The sequence below is a fragment of the Poecilia mexicana genome, unplaced genomic scaffold (genome assembly GCF_051168715.1).
Source record: "Poecilia mexicana isolate PSO_F unplaced genomic scaffold, ASM5116871v1 scaffold_5, whole genome shotgun sequence".
Classification (NCBI taxonomy): Eukaryota; Metazoa; Chordata; class Actinopteri; order Cyprinodontiformes; family Poeciliidae; genus Poecilia; species Poecilia mexicana.
Window position 1 is genome coordinate 7,651,738 of NW_028263374.1, and position 23,056 is coordinate 7,674,793.

Here is a 23,056-nt window from a genome sequence, read left to right on the forward strand (position 1 = left end):
ACTATTGCTTTGTTTTAAATCTTCATGTAACTTGTTCCATAACTTTACACCTTTAATTGAAATACAGAAGCTTTTTCTTGTTGTTCTAAAATTGCGGATCTTGAAGTTTGAGTGACCCCTTAAGTTATACCCCCCTTCTCTTTCAGAAAACGTGCTCTGTATGTGCTCAGGTAACAACTTTTTAGATACTTTGAACATAAACTGAGCCATTTTAAATTCTACAAGCTCGTCAAATTTGAGAATTCTGGATTTTATGAAGAGTGGGTTTGTATGCTCATAATAACCGACATTATGGATGATTCTAATGGCTCGTTTCTGTAGGACGGTTACCGGATGTAAAGAGCTCTTGTAATTAACTCCCCACACTTCACAGCAATATGATAGATATGGTAAAATCAGAGAGTTATATAGAATATGAAGTGATTTAGCATTCAATACATGTCTAGCTCTAGCCAATATGGATATACTTCTACTGAGTTTACTCTGTAAATGTTTAATATGAGGTTTCCAACTGATTTTGTCATCTATTATTAGACCGAGGAACTTATTAGCAAAAACCCTTTGTAGAGTTACGTCCTCTATTTGAACTTGGATTTCAGTATTTTTATAACAGTTCCCAAAGACCATGATTTTCGTCTTGTCCAAATTTAGGGATAATTTGTTATGGTCAAACCATATCTTTAACTTACTAATCTCTGAAGTGACTGTTGAGAGAAGATGCTCTAAATTGTCGCCAGAGGCTAGAATATTTGTGTCATCAGCGAATAAGATAAATTTTAATACATTGGACACTTTACTGATATCATTTATATAAAGATTAAATAAAATTGGTCCCAATACTGATCCTTGTGGTACTCCACAGACAGTCTCCTGCCAATCAGATTCCACATCTCCCAATTTCACAAATTGTTTCCGGCTCTTTAAATAACTCCTCATCCAGTCAGAAACTACTCCCCTAATTCCATAGCGTTCTAATTTTTTAAGTAAGATTTCATGATTTATTGTATCAAAAGCTTTCTTTAGATCTATAAATATCCCTACTGCCAGTTTCTTACTATCTGTTGCGTTGGTTATTTCTTCTATTAAGTCAGTTACAGCCAGCGATGTTGACCTGTTTGCTCTGAATCCATATTGACTGCTAATAAGTAGCGAATGTTTTTCTATGAATTGTTCCAGTCTTTTCTTAAAGAGTTTTTCCAGGATTTTAGAAAATTGTGGGAGAAGAGAGACAGGCCTGTAGTTAGTGAAGAGGTGTTTGTTGCCAGTTTTATACATTGGTTTGACCTTAGCTATTTTCATTTTGTTGGGAAATGATCCTGTTTGAAATGATAAATTGCAAATATAAGTTAGTGGTTTAGAGATTCCTTTAATTACTATTTTAATAGTTTTCATGTCCAGATCATCACAGTCAGTGGAAGTCTTATTTTTACAGTTATTCACAATGTTTATGATTTCTTCTTCTAGTACAGGGTTGAGATATAAGGAGCTGGGATTATTCTCAATTAGATATTGCTGAGTTGCAGTTTTTGTAGTCGGTATTTTTTCTGCTAATTGAGGTCCTATATTAACAAAAAATCTATTGAAATTATTGACGACACTTTTCAAATCAGTAATATTCTGTTCATTATCTATAAAATAGTCTGGATAGTTGTTATTGTTAGATTTTCTAATAACTCTATTTAAAATATTCCATGTTTCCTTAATGTTGTTTTTATTCCTATCCAGTAATTTATGATAATAGTCCTTTTTACATGTTTTTATAATATTAGTTAACTTATTTTTATATTTCTTATATTTGTTTTCTGATTCAGACGTTCTATGTTTTAGAAATTCTCTATAAAGTTTGTTTTTCTTTTTACATGCCTTTTGTATTCCTTTTGTGATCCACTGTTCATTTTTTTGATTGCTTTTCCTGTTATATTGTTTGATTGGGCAGTGCTTGTTATATAATATTTTAAATGTTTTTAAAAATTCTTCATATGCTAAATTCACATCATTCATTTTATATATTAATCTCCAATCGTAGGCCAACAACTCAGCTTGTAGAGCTTTTAGTGTCTCTTCAGACGTAACCCGTCTGTAATGCGTCTCTATTTTTTGATCGTCTGTTTTGCACTTACAGTCGTAGACTATGAACACTGGTAAGTGATCAGTTATGTCAATCATTAATATTCCACTAGTTAAATTATTTTCCAGCACATTTGTAAAAATATTATCAATTAAGGTAGCGCAGTGCGATGTAATGCGACTGGGCCTGGTGATTTTAGGATACAGGCTTAAACTGAACATGGTGTTAATAAATTCTTCAGTCATTCTATGTTTATTTGGATTGAGAAGGTCAATATTGAAATCCCCACAGAAAAATGTTATTTTTTGATTAATTGTTATAAATTTTTCTTCTATCCAGTTGTTGAGTACTTCAATGTTTGATCCAGGGGCTCTATAAATGCAACTCACTAAGACATTTTTCCTTTTTTCCACGAGTATTTCTATAGTCACACATTCAAACATGTTGTCCATCACAGTTGACATTGTTTCGATCAACTTATAATTAATCTTCTTGTCAACATATAAAGCTACTCCCCCTCCATTTTTGTTTTCTCTGTTCTTACAAACCATTTCATAACCATTTATTTCAAAATCTATGCCCTTATCACTATTGAGCCAAGTTTCTGATAAGGCAATAACATTGAAGGTCTGTGAAAGTTGTTGGAGGTATTGTTTGATGCTGTCAAAATTTGCATAAAGGCTTCTGCTATTAAAGTGAATTATTGACAGCTTTTGTTCTGTTTTAATGCTGTTGTTGAACTGATCATCGCTGATCAGTTCAACAACAAGAAAAAGAGAAGCGTTCATAGAAAGAGGGGACTTTTAATACAAGGGCCGAGAGGTGGTGCAAAAGAGTGCGACGCCACGTAAGGTTTCGATCTCCTGCGGGGGGATTTGCCAAAGTAAGACGCGTACAAGTGTGGCAGGAAGGGTGTGCAGAGCAACCTTTAGCGCTGCTGTGGGGCCTATTTGTTTCTTTTAGGAAGCAGAGTGTGGAATGTGTAGTCTACTCAGAGTCTGTGAGACCTGATTAAGGTCGTCATTCCTAGAGACAGGGGGTCAGAGGGGGTCAGAGGGCAGGGGCGGCGGGGGAGAAGGCGGAAGGTGAGGGAAAAGGGGGTGGATTAGGGGTGGAGCTTCGGACCACGCCAGCATGGGCATTGGAGCCCTAAATACCACTCCACTATGACCTGTTATGACAGGGATCAGGGCTTTATGCTGAGTGGCTTACAGCCACAATCCATAGTTTGAACTGACAGGGCAGACCCTGATAATGTTGTTGTGATAAGGTGGAGGGGGCAGGGGGGGAAAAGTTGATGGGAACCATACCCACTTTCAAACATGGCACTGAAGGACCAGAGCCGAGGTCGTTAATGGTGGTCCCTTGTCATAAAAGCCTCTCTCTGATATTCCTGGCATTTTGTTTTTAGGGACAAATGTTGTTACAGTACGGCGGTTTTATTAACCGCCCGCATGAATGGGCGTATGTGTCTCGTATTTCACAGGACTGTGAAGTGGCCCAGTGCTCCAGCAGCCACCCTGTCCCCCCGGTAACCAAGGTCCCGTCTCACCAAGGCCACAGGACCCAGTGGAGGTTTGGTTCCTGGACTCAGGTTGGTCCCCCTTTCTCGAACTCTCCATCTCGTCTGCCGGCTCCACGTTTTTGCGTCGTCTTGACGTTCCTCCTCTTCTCGACAGTGTAGCGCCAGCTGCGGCAAAGGCACGCGGATGCGCTACGTGAGTTGCCGTGACAACCAGGGCGGCGTGGCAGAAGAGTCGGCCTGCGCGCACTTGACAAGACCGCCTGCCAGGGAAGTGTGCTCGGTCGTAGCCTGTGGACAGTGGAAAGTGCTGGAATGGACAGCGGTGAGAGAAGCCGCCACTATCTGCAAAAACACAAAGTCTTACCAAGAATTTTTGTTTGGCTTCAAGTGCAAATATGTCATTACTCATAAAATTGAGATAAAACTAACTTTTCAGCAGGATATACAACCTTGTTTTAAGTCTATAATGCTTGAATATTGATATTTTTAAAAAGCACTAGTTCCACTAGCATTTTTTTTCATTCATAACAGGAAAAATGTCTTGCTGAGTGAAGAAATCTGCCAGTCGAACTAGAACTTTTTGTCAATATTACTTCAATAAATCACAGCGTATGCAGCACAATGAGTGTGCGACGTGGACTGGAGAAGAGGTGCAAGCAGGGACAGAGTCCTTAAGTAAGAGGCCGGAGGAGCGAGTTTCTGGAGCCGATGCGAGAGGCTGCAGCGAGGGGGCTTCGTTCTTGTTTGCAGATGTTTCTCATCAGAGGCGTGGCGATACCATGCAGTCAGACTCCAAGTCCGGTCACTGTGCACCGCGCACACAAATGCACCCCCACTGTCCACCCACTCATATCACCGAGCCAAAAATACCCAGCGACCATCTGAAAGGAAACGGTTCATCTTGAGGCCAAAGCAGATCTGCCGTTCTATAGATAGTCACGCTCTCACCAACAGACATATTGTGCACAGAGGCACATAACACTGTAAAAACCTTCTTTCGTCTCGCCTGAGGACTTCGCAGTTCATTCTCCAATAGTTCATATGCGACAAAAACACCAGGTGCATTCATGGAAAGCTGTTCTACGGTATGTTATGTCAGGAGAAATATTGTGACATAAATGTATAAACTTTAGTAGATGGCTTTATTTAAGGACTACAAGGTTTCCCCCAGAAAACTTGCCCGGTGGTTAGGCGCTACGGCAGTCATTCATCCAGCGGTCCGTCGTGTTTTTGAGTTAAACAAAAAATGTTTGAAGTTGACAGGATATTTTAAAATATTGCTTGATGATTGTGTTATTAAAAGATTGGAAGATTAATACCTGAACACCAACTATAAAGCCATAAAAAATGCAAACATTTTAAAAATAAGCAATGCTTAGTCTGGTGGGGGCACAAGTAAAGCCTGGTGGCCCGCCAGGCTTATAATACACTGGGGGGAAACTCTGGACCTGTCATATATATATATATATATATATATATATATATATATATATATATATATATAAATAAAGATTGGACCTGTCATTTTTGTTTAACCTGAAACGTACCTTCTTCAGGTTTTTCTTTCGAAAACAGACACTAATCGAGTTTTTCTGCAAATGTTTTTGCTTTTTTCATCACGTTTTGTGGGCTGGGTAAAGAATTCACTCTATTCAACTATAAACTCCAAATAATTGAATCCAGATGTTCCATTCACATCCAGGGTCAAAGGCGTATAAATATATATTATATTGCAGAATTGCGCCGCTCATAATGGCAGCACATTGAAGTCTTTTGTTCAAAATTATTTTGGTTGTGGCATTGTTTCTTTTTTTTTTTTGGACCATTATTCTCCCTGATTCATGAAGAAGGAACCAGGAAGGATTTTCTGTTCTACTTTTTATTTATTTATTTTAAATTTTGGATCGTTTGAATGATGCGTCTCCTGGGAGCAGCAGATTAGCATTCCCAAGCCGAACTAATACCTGAACTACGAGTTGAAACGGAGGCTTCCTGGATTCAGAGCAGAAGAAGGAGAGACTTCAATCCATCGCTTCCATTAGTCATGATGGGATGATGGTAACAGGTCACACGTTTCTCCCTAACCAAACGGTCAGACAGCAGCAAATGAGGTCGGTCAGCAGTAGCTGCCAACAGATCATTGTGCCATCTAGGTCATGGATCTATGAAATATCGTCTCTGCTGCCTAAATTTTGAGCCGTTAGCACGCCATGCCGTACAACGAGTGTCTTCAGTCAGAGGCTTCCTAGGATACGTTGCAAGACTGCCCACTACTGGAACTCCTTCCTTCAACACAGCAACTCTTTGAAGATACTTGGATGATATATGAGTTACGTCAGCATTTACTTTCCTTTTGGGATAAAAAAAGTATTATTGAACTGCATCAGATGCACTGGTGTGTGCTCTACATTAAGTGAGGAGAGGAAAGCCATACTGCAGTGGTCCCCAAAGTGAGTCCTCGAGGGCCGGCATCCTGCATAGTTTAGGTCTCTCCCTGGTTTAGTGCACCTGGATCAAATGATGGCTCATTAGAAGGCCAAAGAAGAGCACTGGCATGCTGAAAAGGTTGTTACTACCACCAGGGAGAGAACTAGAATATGCAGGATCCCGGCCCTCTAGGACCGACTTTGGGGACCACTGGCATACTGTTTGCAAGGAGCACAGGAAGAAATAAACTGCCTCAAGATCCTGAGATTTAGAAATGGTTGTAATAAGGAGCTGAAGCCGTTTGGATTTTTTTTTCTCTCCCAATGATTGTGAGACAAACAGAGTTTAAACCAGAGATGAGCTCTTTCATGTCCTCCAGATCTTTGATCTCAAGCACTGAGTAAATGACGTTTAATCTAAAACGCATCGACTAACACCGCACGCTTGCATTTTTCTCAGTGCTCTGTGACGTGCGGCCAAGGGAAGACGACGCGAGAGGTGTTGTGCGTCAGCTTCAGCGACCAAGAGGTGAATGTGAATGAGTGCGACCCAGACGATCGTCCAGCCACAGAGCAGGACTGCGCCATGTCTCAGTGCCCATCCCGTCCCAGCGAGTCCAGACCTTTGCCGTCCTCACCGAACACCATCACCAGGAGCAACGTGGCCCGCAGCCACTCCCACCAGTGGCGGACCGGACCGTGGGGAGCGGTGAGGCGTCTTGCATACTGATTTAAAAATTACTAAGTGATCTTGGAAATGTAGCGCCGTCCACAATGTTTATAAAAGCTTAAAAATGTGTATTCCTTTCATTCTTTCAAAAGTTTAAGAAAAATCTCATCTTTACAATATTTCTAACATTCCACATTGTGACTGAATAACTTTTTTTTTACTACACCAATGGTGTCAAATTTTTAATATTTGTGTTTAAAATTTCATATCCTTTAAATTAAAAATATTTTAAAGGTAATCAAAGTCTTTCAACTGAAGTGATTCTTCACATAAAATCATTTCTATGTCCTTCTGATTCCCAAGACCTTATTTCTGCATAAAAACTCTGGCGACCAAGAAAGTCCCATACATCATTTTTTTTAATGTACAATTTTAAAATGTTATTAATAGTAAGTGCTGTCCTCCTGGCAAAAGTGGATCATACAAACTCCTAGCAGCATGGCTACCAATATATGTGCCATCAGAAATGTGTAAAAATAATTAATCATTAAAGTGAGATTTTTATCCCATTTTGCGTATTATTCTTTATAGATGCTTTTATTGCAGTATTTTTCATACCTTGTTTTTCTGGTAATATATATGGGATATAAATACCTACTATAAAATCTAAATGGCCACTAAGAAACAATCAACATTCAGAAAACTTTGCCAGTTCTGAAAGTTTGCAGATCCTCCTGCCTTTATCTGACTTTTTTTTTGTCAGAATATCTCTTCAAAGATAACCTTTAACCTTGAAATAAATGGGGGAAGTGAAGCTGTTTTGGGTGAGCGTTCCTTCCTCTGATTTGCTGAAAAACGTAGCACCAGAAATGCTGTGACTGCAGACCTGAGGTGGTTTTTACTCTGGTTGCTTTGTGTGCTCATGTACATTGATTTATTATAACAGGTGATTCTTGTGATTACCGTGTATATAATGATGGGTATTCAACTATATTGCAGAATTGCCTTTATTAGCATTAAATGAAAAGTGTCATTGGAAAAAAGAAAATGATATAATTTCTGTTTAAACTTCAAACTCTACCTTTCAAACTCTGAAGCAGTAAGACATATTGTAGAAGCTCCTGGAAGATGAAGCTCTGGATTCACTATAACCACTATAACTTTTGTTGCTACTAATAATTAGCCCACTCACCAGCAGATACCAAATTCTACCTGTTGTCGAATTTGGGACCAGCAGCATACTTAATTTGCATTTGATGTTATTCCGTATCCAAGTTTTGACTTCAGAGCTAAATGAAACACTGCGCAAAGATCCAACTTATTCATATTTACCGAATACATAGTAAAAGGTCCAGTAAAGTGGATGATATAAATCATTTCATTGAACATTATTCCTGGGAATACATTTGACTGAGCACGGTACCTTTTCTCTGTTGACCACAGTGCTCCAGCACGTGTGCCGGAGGCTTCCAACGTCGAGTCGTTGTGTGCCAGGATGAGAACGGTTACCCCGCCAACAGCTGCGAGGACCGCAACCGACCCACCGAGCAACGATCCTGTGAGTCGGGCCCGTGTCCTCAATGGGTCTACGGCAACTGGGGCGAGGTGAGGCGACGCTTCATATTACTGAAGCTTAGATAAACTAGAAACTTTGTCGCCCTTGGATTGTAAAATCCCCGTTTGTGTTGTCTTTAGTGCACTAAGCCTTGTGGCGGTGGGATAAAAACGAGGCTGGTGGTGTGCCAGCGTCCCAACGGAGAGCGCTTCAACGATCTGAGCTGTGAGATCCACGACAAGCCACCGGATCGGGAGCAGTGCAATACTCAGCCGTGTCCTTCTAGTCCTCACTGGAGCACAGACCCATGGAGCTCGGTACGCTCATAAAAAAAAAAAAAAAAAAAGTACTCATCTTTTAAAATATCCATGTTTTTTTTTTTCTCAAACAATAGTCCTAAAGAGGCAGAATGACTGTGGTGCTGCTGCACAGAGATATTAGGTGTTTTTTTTGTTTTGTTTTTATGACTCCATTTCTGGATTCCTCTCTGTCGATTGCTTAGCATTTCTTCCAAAACATTGAAAAAAGTCACATGCAACGTGCCAAAAAAAAAAAAAAAAGCCCTGAAACGACATGCTTCGGAGACAGCTGCGACCATATGAACAAGAAAGCATTTTCTACATTACTAAAAACTCTGAGTGTTTAGTTAAAAACATTCAGGATCAATTTGTTTCACAAAGATGGTGCGGTAAAAATATTGGTTTAAAGATAATTTATTTTTGTTTCTTTTTAACTTATGTAAATACTATTAACTTCAATAATTGAAGGACTCTTTTGTATCCATTTCAGCCAGTCACTGTTCATAAGCAAATACCGATGACCAATTTTGTATATCAGGAAAATACCACAGATGCCTATTCTTTATTATCCAAAGAATGGTTCATAATCCTCAAGCATGAGGCGTTACGATACACAGCTGTAAGAGTTATTTAGTGAGTGTTGTCAGCACGAGCAAACATAGGATATCAGGTGGGTTAAACTCTTTGTGTACTATTTGTTTCATAAGCCTTTTTTTAAATGGCTGTTGGTTTTTAAAAATTCAGTTCGTCTTGAGGCACATGAGGATTTTTAGCAAAGTTACTAATCATAACAAGGCACTTTATTTTACAGTTTATGTACATATCTTCTGCTGAGTTGGTTATTATAAATGGATCTGCATGTAATGATTCTCAACACCTGCATCTGCAGCAGAGAACAGTCTGAGGCCAACACAGTTTAGAGAACCATGGAGGGAGTTCTCATGGGACAATAAGCTTAACAAATACTCAAGAGAACCAAACATTCAAGAGCAAATTTTCATCGTATAAGACAAGTTAAACACAAAGTGCTCTTATTTTCTATTTGTCGGCCAATAACGGATATAGAAAACTGAATCTAGTTTGATTCTTTAATACACATCATTCAAAACGACTTGATCTGGACGTTGATCTGATATTTTAGATCAGATTGGGACATTCCTATTGGCATTGTTTTCTTAACCATTGTTCTTGTTGGCTAGCCATTAATATAAATATATGATTGATGGCTTATAAAAAAAATGGTGGCAGTATAGCAATGGAATGGCCTCCATAAGCCGAGCAGCTAGCTTAATTTGAATTTCTTAAAATCTGAGGGATGGGCTACACATACCTTCAGCTCCCTTTTTGTAATCTCTAATTTGCACTGTACATTGTTATTTTTGGATTCGATACAGGAAGCTGCTTCAAAAGATTTGTAACCATATATTCTTCCATTTCAACATGCAGTTAGCAGAATAACATTATGGTTGTTAGATGGGGGGAAAAAAAAAAACACAATGTACACTGAATTTTGTTGCAAGACTAGGTGTAAATAGAGGTAATCTAGTGTTTATTTTAAGTATGAGTAAAATTTTCACACAAATTGCCACGACTAGCAATTGAACTTGCCTTAACTGTCTTAATAAGACTGAGATCCATTGTGTTGACATATGCCTAGACTCAACAGATGACTAGACTCCAGCTGTCTTTTTTTTTTTTTTTTTTTTTTTGTAGAATCGATACGCCTGAATAGGATGGGTTAGAAAGGAACTAGTGCGTTCCACACCTAGAAGCACCCACTGCTAGCTAGTTTTAGCTAAAGTGGGTTGTTTGATGAAAACAACCCACTGACGCTACCGATGTATTCTCAAAACCTTGGTGTAGCTTAGCTTGATTCTCCCATGAGAATTTCACTCTTATCCTCTACACTGGGATTCTTGAGTCTACTGTCCACTTCAGTAACATACTAACTGTTCATCACTGCTTCACACAACTAAACTTGAAAAAAATTTGTCTAAGTTCTCGTCGACTCTGAAGTGCCTAAAATATTCCGCATCAGTGCTTTACAACAAACAACAACTTCAGTGCAAGGACTGTAAAATAATGTGTCTCATTACTAGAAATCATTAGAACCTTTGTATTCCAGTTTTTCCTAGTGTGGCCAATTTTTTTATTTTTTTGAAAGATATTTCCCCTAATATTGCCTGATGCAAGTGTTTTATATATTTTAGTTGATGTTTGCGTTGCACAGTAAATAGCAGGAAGTTCAAAATGTATTATCCTGTGTTACACCTCATAATACCTCACTTGAAACGCGACACGACTCAACTAGCCATCAGACGATAGCGTATTCTTCCTTGGTGCTTTTTGCCAAATAAGGGATAAGTTATGGAAATCATCACTTTCTTTTTCTTTTTTTTTTTTGCTTTGTTTGGTTCTTTTTGTGGTGCGTTGCTGTTTGGTGCTGCCTTTTCTGTAATTTTGTTTCTTTCCAGGTGCGGTTTATCCACTGACAGCTAAATGCAAAGAGTAGTCAGTTTGAATTGTTTCTCAGTTTCGATTGAACATTGCCATGTTGCCATTAATTGTCAGTCAAATACGGTATACGGGTAAACCATTTGGAACGGATTGCTAAATGTCATGCTTCAAAACATGTAATTCCTGTGACCACAGGGGTGGCTGTTGGTGTTTTGTATCCAGAGCTCCTACTGTGTGAGCCGATCTAATGTGTCTACCTCAGTCTTGGTTATGATTGCTCTCTGTGCACCACCTTTGTCATCCCTGGCACCGGAGCGAACGTGGCTCGCTAAGATTAAGGATTCATTGTTGGGGCTATCCAATGCAGGTGATGGCCCTAAACACAGATCTAAAAAAATATTTTTTTTTTAGTTTTTTCTCATATTTCACTTTGATTTTGCTAACTTTCTGTTTTGGAGGGGAATGGCGATGGTCCAGAATCTGTGGTTAGGGACAAACTTTGCTTGCAGCCCACCTGGTTGGCTCATGGCCATAAATGTCTGTACTGACATCCCACTTTATTTTAAGGGCCTGTTAACACAGCTGCGAGTAGTTTTTTTAACAATCATTTGCTAATGAGAACTATTTGTTTCAATGACTCCCATGTGTGATTGCTAAGAGGCAAAAAGTCAACATCTAGGCAGAAATCGCAGTGGATTTTTAATGTTCCCCATTACATTTTTCCGTCTGTGCAGTTTGGTTTGTAGTCCGGTACTTGGTGCAAATGGCACTACTAAAACCCAAAATTAACAGGCTCTTAAAATAAGTATATTTAATGTCTCTTATTCGCAAATGGCAGTATTAGTCTGTTGCAAATTTATTTTCTGTATATTTATGTAATTACTTGTATTTATTGTTCCTTTATTATCATGCTGTCAGTATTTAATTTTTTTATGGTTTTTGTTGGATTTCTGTGCATTTCCAGAAAAGGTCATGATTAAAGTGAAGTAGAGGTACTATTCAAGGCGTTTTATTTCATTCTTATTTGAATAAACAATATATCTCTTGTCATGGACAGTGAGCAACGGTAACTTGAAAGACAATTGAATTGGAAACGTGGACTAAAGGGATGATATGGGATCGTTAGCGAGGTTTTGGTAAAAGGCAACAAGCAGTAAATGCCATGCCTGTGGTAAATAACGTTCTTGGCGTCGTCATGTAGTGTAAATCCAGGTTAGTTGGTGCAGAAAGCTGAAGCTAGTGGGTAATCCGAGATGAGCCAAGAATAAAGTGCACTTCTACTCTTAAAATAAATCCAATCTCCAAAATGTCAACAGTTTATGCAATAACAGTTTGATGATATTTAACCTGTCATCACTTTTGCATTGGGCAAATAATTACACATTAAACAGCCCATCACCAATGGTCTTCCTGTGTGAAGCAACACAGAATTACCAGTTACAGTAATTTAATAGAAAACTGATAGTGTTGAAATCAATAAACCAACATTAATTTAAACTGCTTTTTCTTTTAGCACCTGTAAAGACTATAAATGAGCAATTCCCAGTATGTCTCACCCCAGAAAATCATCCCCTTTATCTACTTTTCCTGTAAAAATAGTAACTGACTACTGGGTAACTAAAGTGCCCAATGCAAACTTTTTGTTGGATTGAGTCAAATAGTATTTAGATAAACCACCTTTATGTTTAAAGTTCACTTAAACCCCTCTTGGATTAGCCATTTGCCTCACCCTCCAGCTTCAGTTAATCTGGATTTATACTGCAGTTGACTAGAGCAAATAATTCATTAACTGCCTACAACTTTTTAACAGAACCTCACCTCAAAAGTCCTGAATTATTTCCTTTAAGCTGTACTTAAGCTGTAAGTCTATAATGAAATTATGATGACTTACCTCAAACTTTCCTTTGTTGCCATGAAACAAAACTTCCCCAGATCAAAACTAAACTAAAAAAAATAGGAGAAGCCAAAATTCTGCAAAGCAGTGAAAGGGAAAATTCATAAATGGCTGAACTTTTTTTAAAAAATCTTGACGCTCTCGTTTTTTTTTTTCTTCTTCACATTAACATCTACATCAGGTGTTGAAAACCACTTCCATCCAGATGAATCTCTGCTCTGCTTTGTCACACTTCCAAACTCATTTACTGCGCTCAGTCACTCAAAGGGCTGCACCGACGCTTTTTCTATGATGCATTGTGGCGCAAGCGTGGCTTTGAACTCGCTAGGCCTCATTATTCTGGTCTGCTGTGTGCTGGTGACTCGGACCTCAGTGCAAGCCTGTGAAAGTCACTGGAACAAGGGCAGTGTCAAAGGTCACCGCTGACTGACTTCGGTCCCCTTCTTAGATCATTGTTCTTTCATCATATGCAGAAGTCTGATAATTTAGCAAGAAATTTAGAATAATTGTTACTGGGTCACATTTGATACAAGTTTTCTGAATAGAAATATTAAAGACAAGAAATGTAGCAGGTTGTTACCCAGCTGGAGAATAGAAGCCTAATGAACTGGTTCAATTTGCACAATTGCAAAAAAGGACAACAAAAAAAAAGTGAAAGGAGTGACGTCACATCTGAACAGAGGCCCAGCCTCGGTGGTTTGAAGTGGGCTGTAAATAACTTGATGAGCTAAATTCTCTCTAAACCCCTAGTCCCTCTTCTTTTTCTTTCTGTTAAATTCTAACTGAATGGATAAATTTCACGTCTTGACATTGATTGAAAAGAAATGTCTGCTGCCACGTCTAAAACTGGAACCTTCTGCACTGCCGTTTACTAAAAGTTGTCACGCATAAAAAAAAGACGTAAGCCACACAGTCAAAAACATTTTTATTAAAGTTGAAGGACACCTTTAAAACAATCTACTTATTGCACATGTTGTCTTTATTCAATGAAAAAATAACTGATCATTTTATCAGTTGAATGATCCAACAGTCTACCAATAAAGTTGCACTAAATTTGAACAAACATAGCACAATACAAGTACTTCTTCTATCTTCAGAGGACAAAAAAGCTACGAGTTTAATGTTGCTTCCCCCCCCCCTCAAAATCGTCCTACCTTTCCTCCTCCTTCTTGAACGAGGTTGTGGCGAGTTCCCTGTCCAGTACGGTCCAGTCTGGACAGAGCTGCACACTGAGCTGTGCACCCGTTCAACCCTGAGCCTGTCGCTTTTTATCCATCCACGATGTGAAACGCCCCCTTTCAGATTTTCCGAGCACAGTCGATCCCTGCTCCAATCCCTCCTGTAACCCTACTGTGTGTGTGTGTGTGTGCCTGCCTGTCACACAGAGTTAAGTCCTTCAATAACTCGGTGAACCCGGACGTGAAAAAACTGCTACCGGGTGAACCGGGCATGTGTCGGCACTGGACTTTTTTCCTTTTTGTTTTTTTCCCCCTTAAATTTTATATATATATATATATATATATATATATATATATATATATGTATATATATATATATATATATATATATATATATATATAGTTACCCTATTTAAAGTTACCCTATTTATTCTGTTGGTACTGAGATCTCCATTAGTTTGGTGTTTATTATTGGGTAAAGCACAAAGAATAACTTCTGATTTCCATTGTTCTCTTCCTCCACCTGCTGCAGTGCTCGGCCTCCTGCGGAAGAGGTGTGAAATCCCGTAAGGTGAGCTGCGTGACCGGGTCCGGCCGCTCCGTCCCGGATGAAAACTGTCGCCACTCGTCCCCCAAACCCAGCAGGCAGAGGCGATGCCGAGGCGGAAGGTGCCCCAAGTGGAAGACCGGCGCCTGGGGAGAGGTACGGAGCCTGTCTCTGGTTCTCACGCTGCCAGACACGTCAGCCCCTCCTCATTCCCCTCTGCTCTTTTACACTTTTAATGCTTACCAGGTTCTTTGCAACTCCGTCTGCGTGTGTGTGAAACATGTGCAGGGCAACCTGACAGCGTTTAAACACAACCACTAACTAGGACGGGGTGCCTTGGCAGATCACAGCGTGGTGGGCCGAGGGCAGAGGCAAACGGAGGGGTTGAAGACCAAGGCTGTGACACTTTAGCGCAGTCAGTTGAACAGCTGGAGGGAAGTGCAGGCTCTTTGATCTCGAGTAAATCTACCCTTACTCAAAGTAAATCTACCCTTCCCTGTATTTTCTCTTCCTCTGCCCCTCACCTTCTTTTCCTCTCTGTCCCTTTTATCCTCTGCCTCACTGTAAGCCTGTGCCTCCGCAATGGAAACCACATGTCGTGTTTTTACTTCAGCGTTTCTACAAGAGGCCGTTCTCTCGCGTCACGTTCCCAGACAAACTAACAGATTGCACCTGGGCGTCTGCATTGTGCTTGTTCCATCTCTCTCTCTCTCTTTTTTTTTCTTCTTTTTTTCCCGCCCATTTTCCTCCTTCCTCCCCATCTCCCTCTGAATTCACTCCATCGCTCAAGGCGGTGACACACAAGTGCTGTGCACACGTCAAGAGGGGATGTGCTTCTCCTCAAAACAGCTGTGGAGCAGCACGCATGCCCCGGAGTAAATGGGAGCAATCAAAGCGCTGGAAGGAGAGTGCCGTGTCTTGCAAAAACTATTTGCGCCAACCTTTTCTATCTTTTGACATGTCCTAACCACAAAGTTCAAGAGATTTTACTGGGATTACATGTGACAGACCAACACAAAGTAAAGCACGTCATTTTGAAAAGGAAGGAAAATTGTACTTCCTTTAATTTATTTTTTGCAAAACATTCAACCCCTTCACTCTTTAACCCTAAATTAAAAAAAAAAAAAAGAAGTAAAACATTGTAACAAGTAAACCGTTCAACTTATGTTGAAATTTTGCCCATCTGTGTGTAATTTAATCCAAATCTCTGAGACAAGGCCCCGGAGGTTTGTTAGGGAAGATTAGAGAAGAGCATCATGGAGTCTGAGGGAACACAGCAGGCAGGTCAAAGGGAATGGGGGGAAGTTGTAAGGAGGCTTTAAGCAATTTAAGGTTACAAAACAATATCCCAAGTTTTGAACATTTCACAGAGCTTCATATATTTAAAATCTTGAACGAAAGCCTGTTGGAAACTTCAAAAGACTTTAAAGTAGCTAGTGCAAAGGTTTGTCCCCCAGTAGAGCGACGACCCTGAACACACAACCAGAACCACATTTGGAATAGTTTAGTTGAAAGCATTTTCCAGTATCAGAATGCCACAAAATCCAACTAAGAATCCATGGAAATACCTGAATATTGATGTTTACAGACACAGGTAAGTCCAGCAAAAACTGGTTCTACACACTGAATAAGGGGGAGTGAAAAGAAAGGCACACCAAACCTTTCAGGTATTTTGTAAAAAGAATTGAAATAAAATAAATTAATGATTGAAATTTTAAAGTGGGGTATTATGTAAAATTGACTTTTTGTGCTTTACATCATGCTACAAAGAAGTGCTGCTTTTGATTCTTTCCTGCATGTTTTAGAAAACCTTGAATATCTTACGGCAGCCATTCAGGGGTGCTTAAACACTTGCTCTCACCAATCCCTGCCTATTTCCACAAGCTCCTCCTTGCCGCTGCAGTCTCCAGCCGAGCTTTCGCCTCAAAAAGTACCACTCCTCCCGCAGGCCTCTCTCACTCAGCAGCAGCAATTACCAAACGCCTGGTGGAACTGCGTCATGCTAACTACTTCTCAGTCCAATGATTGTAAATGGCATAACGAAGGAGCGTTGTTGTGATGGCCTAAAGGTGGAGTGTTGGAAAGAGCAGGAGCTTCTTAGGGCAAGAGGCAAATTTCAAGTCAAATTTCCTTTAAGTCTTGTTTGATATATACAGCATTTTTATGACAACTAAAGGTTACATAGTTACTTTATTTTGCTATAGAATGGCATTTTGCGCCTGGAAAATATCTAACACCTCCCCTTTAATATAACTTGTGAGACACTACATGTATTGTACATGTAATGATTGTTGCCCAACATCTGCATGTAAGTGTATGAAGGCGTACACATGAATGTGACGGGGGCTCTAGTGTAAAGCGCTTTAAGTGGTCTGGTCAGTATGACAAGAAAGGTGCTATATAAATTCACTCCATTTAGTATTAATATCTGTGGAAAATGGTGCAAAGAGAAATGTGTGTTACGCTCCAAAAACGAGCTTTATAGCTGGAAAAAAGAACATGTTTAAATACAGATGACACCATTATTTATCTCTGTTAGAATTTATATAAATTATATCTATTGTAAGCTCACAACACTAGACTAGAGTAAAAATTCAGTCTTTTCACAGAAATGGCACAATATGACTAAGTTAATTAAAAAAAATTCAAAGAACCCATACAACTTTGAATTACAAGATACACAATTCTATGGCTAAAAAGCAAAACCTGTCAAAAGTGTAATAAAGTTGCATTTAAATACTGATTTAAAGGGTTCATCTCATAAGATTACCATTTTCTTTTTCAAAATGCAAAAACAAAGATATTTGGAAGAGTTACGCATTCACCATTAATATTTAAAATAAGCCAGAGCTAGCTTAAAAAAACTCAAAGAGGATTTGTTTGTCGCCGTGGCTACCGAGTTAAATTGAACCCCATTGTTCCTACAGTTAATGAAATACTTCTAGTGGCTTAGGTTTTACCTCTCCTGCTTTCAGTGTTCAGCCTCATGCGGTGACGGAGTTCAGCGGAGGGAGGTTTTCTGCCAGGTCGGAGACCGCCGTAGCCCCGCGGAGACCGGCTGTGCCCAGCGCTCCCGTCCGCCGTCCAGCCAGAGCTGCCGCGTCGCAGACTGTCCCGCTCGCTACCGCTGGAGAGAAGGGGACTGGCAGGCGGTAAGTCGGAGCGAATACCTGCGGGTTTTAAACAATCCAGTCTGTAAGTCAAAACATGCAGCGTGGCCGCGCTGCCTTACCTGGCACTGGATGAATGTCCTGAAGTTGAGTCGCTGCTCCCGTCGGAGGCTCCACTGTGTTGTCAGAAGGCCAGAGAGAGAAAGACGAGAGGGGAGGGCAGAGGCAGCGAAGCCCCTAGTGTGACTGGGTTTTGTTTAGTTTTTTTCTTCCTCTCAAAAAAAAAAAAAAAAAAAAAAAAAAAAGAGAGACGGAACACCGAGCCCCCAGAATACATTGACGGAAAAACATTTAATCTTTCCAAAATTTAGAAATATGTCACAGAGCCAAAAAGCTAGTTGGAAGAGGTTGGAAGTTGGAGTGATACGGGCTGCGGGTGGGGTCAGCATTAAAAAAATGATTTTTCTGAAACGCAGGTGAATGAATGGCGACATTGCTTCAAAATTCAAGTTGAAGCAAAAAGTACTGATTTATTTTACTAAGGACATAATCAGACAAAAATGTATAAATTTGCTTACTTTTAAATAACATAAATGACATACGTTCGAATAACTGACATTTGGGTCCAGGAAACATACATTTCTAAACCTCACTTTTTTTTTTACAACATTAAACTTCTGAAATAAATACCTGCATTAGGCAACTCTAAATTTAACAGTGCAAACTACTTTAATTCTCAAGACATACTCTATACTTTATATTTACTTGTCCTTAAAATGGTACAGTTGGCTCATCCAACCATCTGTTCATCCTTTCTATCTTCCTTCCTTTATTCTTGCCTTCCTTCCTTTTGTCCTTCCTTCCTTTGTACCTATTTCCAGTGGGTGTTGGATAAAAGTTGGGGTATAAATGGAGAAGATTAGGTTATATTTTATAAACTTCTCTCTTTAGGTAGACTCAGGAAGGTGGGGCCAACTTTGTGTGTGCTTAAAAAGTGACTGAGGTAAATTGGCAATTAATGGTTAAAATCGATTTGCTATTACAATATGCAAAATGCTAGCACCAACACAAAAAGCAGAAATGAGTAAAACACATAGCAATCAGTCATAACTAACACATGTGAATAGGAACCAGCATTAAAGTACAACACAAAAGGAAAATGACCAGAGTTTTCTCTGACTATTTGAAGCATAAGTTAGTGATAGTGCAGGACTGGCCCTCCCCCACATGTTGCTGCACATTGCCAGTCGACTGGTTGAAGGAAAGCTGCAAAAAGAAATATCAGTTTTATATTTGAAATAATAGAAAGCCATTTGAATTCTGCTATTTTAAGCCCACTGAATTTACTTAAAAAGCAGGCTCTTGCTATAGAAAATGAAGTTATAAAACTCTGTGAGAATTCAAAAGTTCTTCGGGGACCCCTGCTGGTTTTCGGTCTCCAAGCAGAACCTTATTTTGGTTATGCCTCAGACTGCTTCAGTTTTCCCACAGCTCTTCCTCTTCTTGAGTACTTTCATGAAAGTTGTTCCCTTTAAAATGCCTGATATTAAAAGTGCAATTAGTTTGAAGAGTTGAAAAACACTTTTCCCCCTCAGCTAAACTCACTTTCTGTCCGCTGAAGGCTTTGGTCGTTTCGAAAGGAAAGTTCAGACGGAGTTTCTTCCTCGTCAAGTTCACTTGATGTCGGATTTGGATCATGAAGCAGCATGAACCGCGTTTCTGAAAACAGAGCTTAATTAGCACTGAGAGGAGTGTGCAAGTCCCAGCCTTTTGGTCCCAATTAATCCCCGAATTCCTGAAATTCGGGAGCCGAGCCTTCAAGGACCAGTATAAGTTTTATTCCTTCCTCTTTAAATCTGATTTTGTCCCCGTAGATGGAAGCTCTGTGACAAATTGACATAATTCATGCATGTCTTGGTGATAGTTGTACTTAGACGCTCTGACACCGTAGTGCCTGTCAACACAACTAAACGCAGCTCTTCCAGTTGTCAGGGTTCAACATTACGGGAGTGACAAGGAGCGGCTGCAGCAGGATGTAGCCATGGCGATACTTCTGACGCAGCTGGAACGTTTCAAGCAGAAGGCTGTTATAGACTGAAATGTCACAATATTTGACGTTTCTCTTCAGCCTGGATACGTTTTTACTCCAGGCTTTCAACTAGCTTCTGTATTTTGATAAATGGTCATATTTTCGTATTTTGATGGTTATGTGTTTTTATCCTGCCTTCCTTGAAACAATGTACAGTTTTCCCTCTAGGTTGCTTTTTGTGCTTTGGCAATTGAGACACAAGTTTGAATGCAGTAAATAATAAATACTGATGCTTTCCAACTGTAGTTTTAAAACTGCATTACCTTAATTAGAGTAATGGGTGGCATTCCTCTAGTTTCCACATCATGTTTTTTTTCACCCTCTGGGGTGTTTCCAGACAGTCCCGATTTGTCTTGGTTGTAAATGGGGTGGCAGAGTGTAGGATTTTTCTTTTGGCCAGTTGCCTGGAAGTGTGCAGCAACAAGTGGGGGAGTCGCAGTGGTGTTCTCTATGTACCATACAATAAGAAAAAACTCAGAAAAATATTCTTAATGGACACTTCCTCTTTGGTCTCTTGAAGAAGAGATTGTTCACACATTGTTTTCCCCTCTTCTCTGATCGTTTGCTTTGACGTTTTCTTTCTGTGATAAAAGCACAAACTAAAAGCACAAACTAATTCATCTTGCTCCTTCCTTCTTAACCTCCACTATACTTTCTCTTGCCCCACCAATAGTGGAACAATCCCGATGTTACACCGCATCTTTTCCGTCCCGTTTCCTCAACAGTGCAGTAAGTCCTGCGGATCGGGCCATCGAAGGAGAGCGTTGCAGTGCGTTGATTACAACCATCACGAGGTCCATGAAATGTACTGCGTGAACCAGATCAGACCGCCGGACATTGAGAGCTGCAACACACAGGCTTGCGAGCTAATCTGGATCACTGGGGAGTGGACAGAGGTGAGCCGATGTTGCGTCTCTGTCCTAATTCGCTCTCGTTTTTCCAACTCCGACTTTTAAGTTTGTCGAGAAATGCTACCCTTCCTTCATGCCAGTGGTTTTCTCTCTCCTCCAGTGCTCGGTGAGCTGTGGTCAGGGCTACCGTCAGCGTCTTGTCTCCTGCAGCGAGGTGCACGTGGAAAACGACAACTACGAGTACGGCCATCAGTCTTTGTCCAATTGCCCTGGAACCCCCCCAGAGAGCTACATGCCCTGTCATCTGGGCACATGTCCACCTCCACAGGAGTGGAGGGCTGGAGTCTGGGGACCGGTGAGCTAGACTGTCCAGCCAAATATTGTGTTGTCATTAAAAAGAACGAGTGAAACGTGGTTAATGTCATTTACGGAAGCAGCGGGCCTCAGTGAAAGTCTGCTTTTAAAAAAATGTGTCGATACCAACCCAGAATCATTTAAAGCTTTACGACATAACACGACATGAGGCCACTATTACTTCTCAAGACAGGAGTGATGCATTCACAGTATACACAAAAACTATTGTGATAAAATAATTTGATATGAGTGAATAATTTGTAGTAATATTAAAAACGATTAAAACAAAATTCTTATACAATGTTTGAAATTTCCCCAGAATCTAATAAACAAACAGGAATAGCCCTGTTTGGGTCTATCTGAGCTATCATGATCATTATCCTAAAGAGATTTGAAGATTACTAAAGTTTTAACAGACAATAAATAACCTACAGAGCTTATCTGAATAATTTTAATTTAGTTAATATCTGATGGGTTTCTTTTTGTAAAAAGGCCTAAAATTGAATGTTTCCAACACACTGTTGAAGAAGCTACACTGCTAGCTTGAAAACCAAACGCTTAACAGAATGAATTATGCCAAATTGAAGTGACTTTTACGTTGTTGTGGTTGTCTTCTCTCTTATTCAGTGCTCGGTAAGCTGTGGGGACGGCGTGGCAGAGAGGACTGTGCAGTGTGTGTCTGCAGACGGACGAGAAAGCAACAGGTGTTCTCCAAACGAAGAGCCAGACAGGAGAAAAGTCTGCAGTAATCCAAGCTGTGAGTGCTGCTAAGTGACCTGAATGCTGTCACTATGCTTATAGGTGAAAAGGTAGCGATTCGCCAATCAATGTCTGAGTTAAATATGATGTGGTATGGGTATCTGTTTTTTGAGTTGGACAACAGCTGAATCAAGTTAAAAAAAAAAAAAAAGAAACACCAATTCTGGTCAAAAGTAGATTTCTCAGTGCATCTCTAGTTATAGGATCAGATCAAATCCAATCCTTGCAAACTCCAGTGTATTTGCAGCTCAGTGTGAATCATTCATTTCAGAAAACTTTGGGTGAAGTAGTCCGCATCCGAGTTTAAACTTTAAAGATTTATTGTTCCGTGTATTGACTCTTCACCCTTAGTTTAGCTTAGTTAGATAGGGTTCATTGGTAGATATGACTTAGCAAAATGTGTGTTCTTGAATAAATAGCATTCTGTTGAGCACTTAGTTTTCTTCCTTTTGTCTCCAAGGCAATTTGCCTTCGAGCTGTCTTCAGATCCAGAGCACAAGCGGCCCCATTCCAGACAGCGAACACTTTCTCAGTGTTCAAGGAAAAGCTCTCAAGGTAAGACACTTTAATCACCTGAGTACAGAAATAATCTGTTGTTTTTCTTCTGTGAAACAGACTCATTGAGAAGCTTAATATTTTTGAAAAGAGTGAAGCTCCACACGCATCTATTCGATTGTACGTCTGGAGTTGACCTTAATTTGCCCATTGTACTTTTCCATCATCTCCTTATCCTTCTAAAACCTCATTGCCCTTTTCCTCCTGTTTGCCTTCTCTTCCCTGACCTTTATCTCGACTCTCGCTTCTCCTGTGTCTCTCTTGCCCTCAGGTTTATTGTGCAGGAATGCAGACGGAGACTCCACAGGAGTACATCACCTTGACAACTGGAGAAGAGGAGAATTTTTCCGAGATCTTTGGCTTCAGGTGAACCTCCAGCAGGACAACAAGGAGAGCCGTCGGGGTTTATTACGAAAATCCGGCTGACTTCTGGTGGCTTTCTCTTAAAATGAGGAAATTCCACAGACATGTCAGCCGAAGCTGAGGTTTTACCTCTGTACTTCTCCAGGCTCAACGACCCTACTCAGTGTCCTGAAAACGGCTCCAGAAGAGAAGACTGCGACTGCCGAAGGGATTACACCGCCGCAGGCATGACCACCTTCTCTAAAGTGCGCCTGGACCTGAGACGGATGAACGTCATCAGTGAGTGGCCCACGCACCCAGAGCTAATGTTTACTCTACGCTACACTCAAATGAGGACTGTCTTTTCCTTTTAATTA

General features: G+C 40.1%; 1 protein-coding gene across 1 annotated transcript in view; it reads left to right on the forward strand.

Moving 5' to 3' along the window:
- Positions 1-23,056, forward strand: part of adamts9 (ADAM metallopeptidase with thrombospondin type 1 motif, 9) — a 53,411-nt gene that overhangs the window by 24,847 nt on the left and 5,508 nt on the right. Inside the window, exons 23-35 of the mRNA XM_088005438.1 lie at positions 3,555-3,662; positions 3,748-3,915; positions 6,480-6,728; positions 8,133-8,294; positions 8,385-8,561; positions 14,605-14,775; positions 17,595-17,771; positions 20,544-20,714; positions 20,830-21,024; positions 21,651-21,780; positions 22,243-22,337; positions 22,609-22,703; positions 22,846-22,979. Coding sequence (XP_087861564.1) covers positions 3,555-3,662; positions 3,748-3,915; positions 6,480-6,728; positions 8,133-8,294; positions 8,385-8,561; positions 14,605-14,775; positions 17,595-17,771; positions 20,544-20,714; positions 20,830-21,024; positions 21,651-21,780; positions 22,243-22,337; positions 22,609-22,703; positions 22,846-22,979 — 2,032 coding nt within the window. The remainder of the gene's footprint in view (positions 1-3,554; positions 3,663-3,747; positions 3,916-6,479; positions 6,729-8,132; positions 8,295-8,384; positions 8,562-14,604; positions 14,776-17,594; positions 17,772-20,543; positions 20,715-20,829; positions 21,025-21,650; positions 21,781-22,242; positions 22,338-22,608; positions 22,704-22,845; positions 22,980-23,056) is intronic.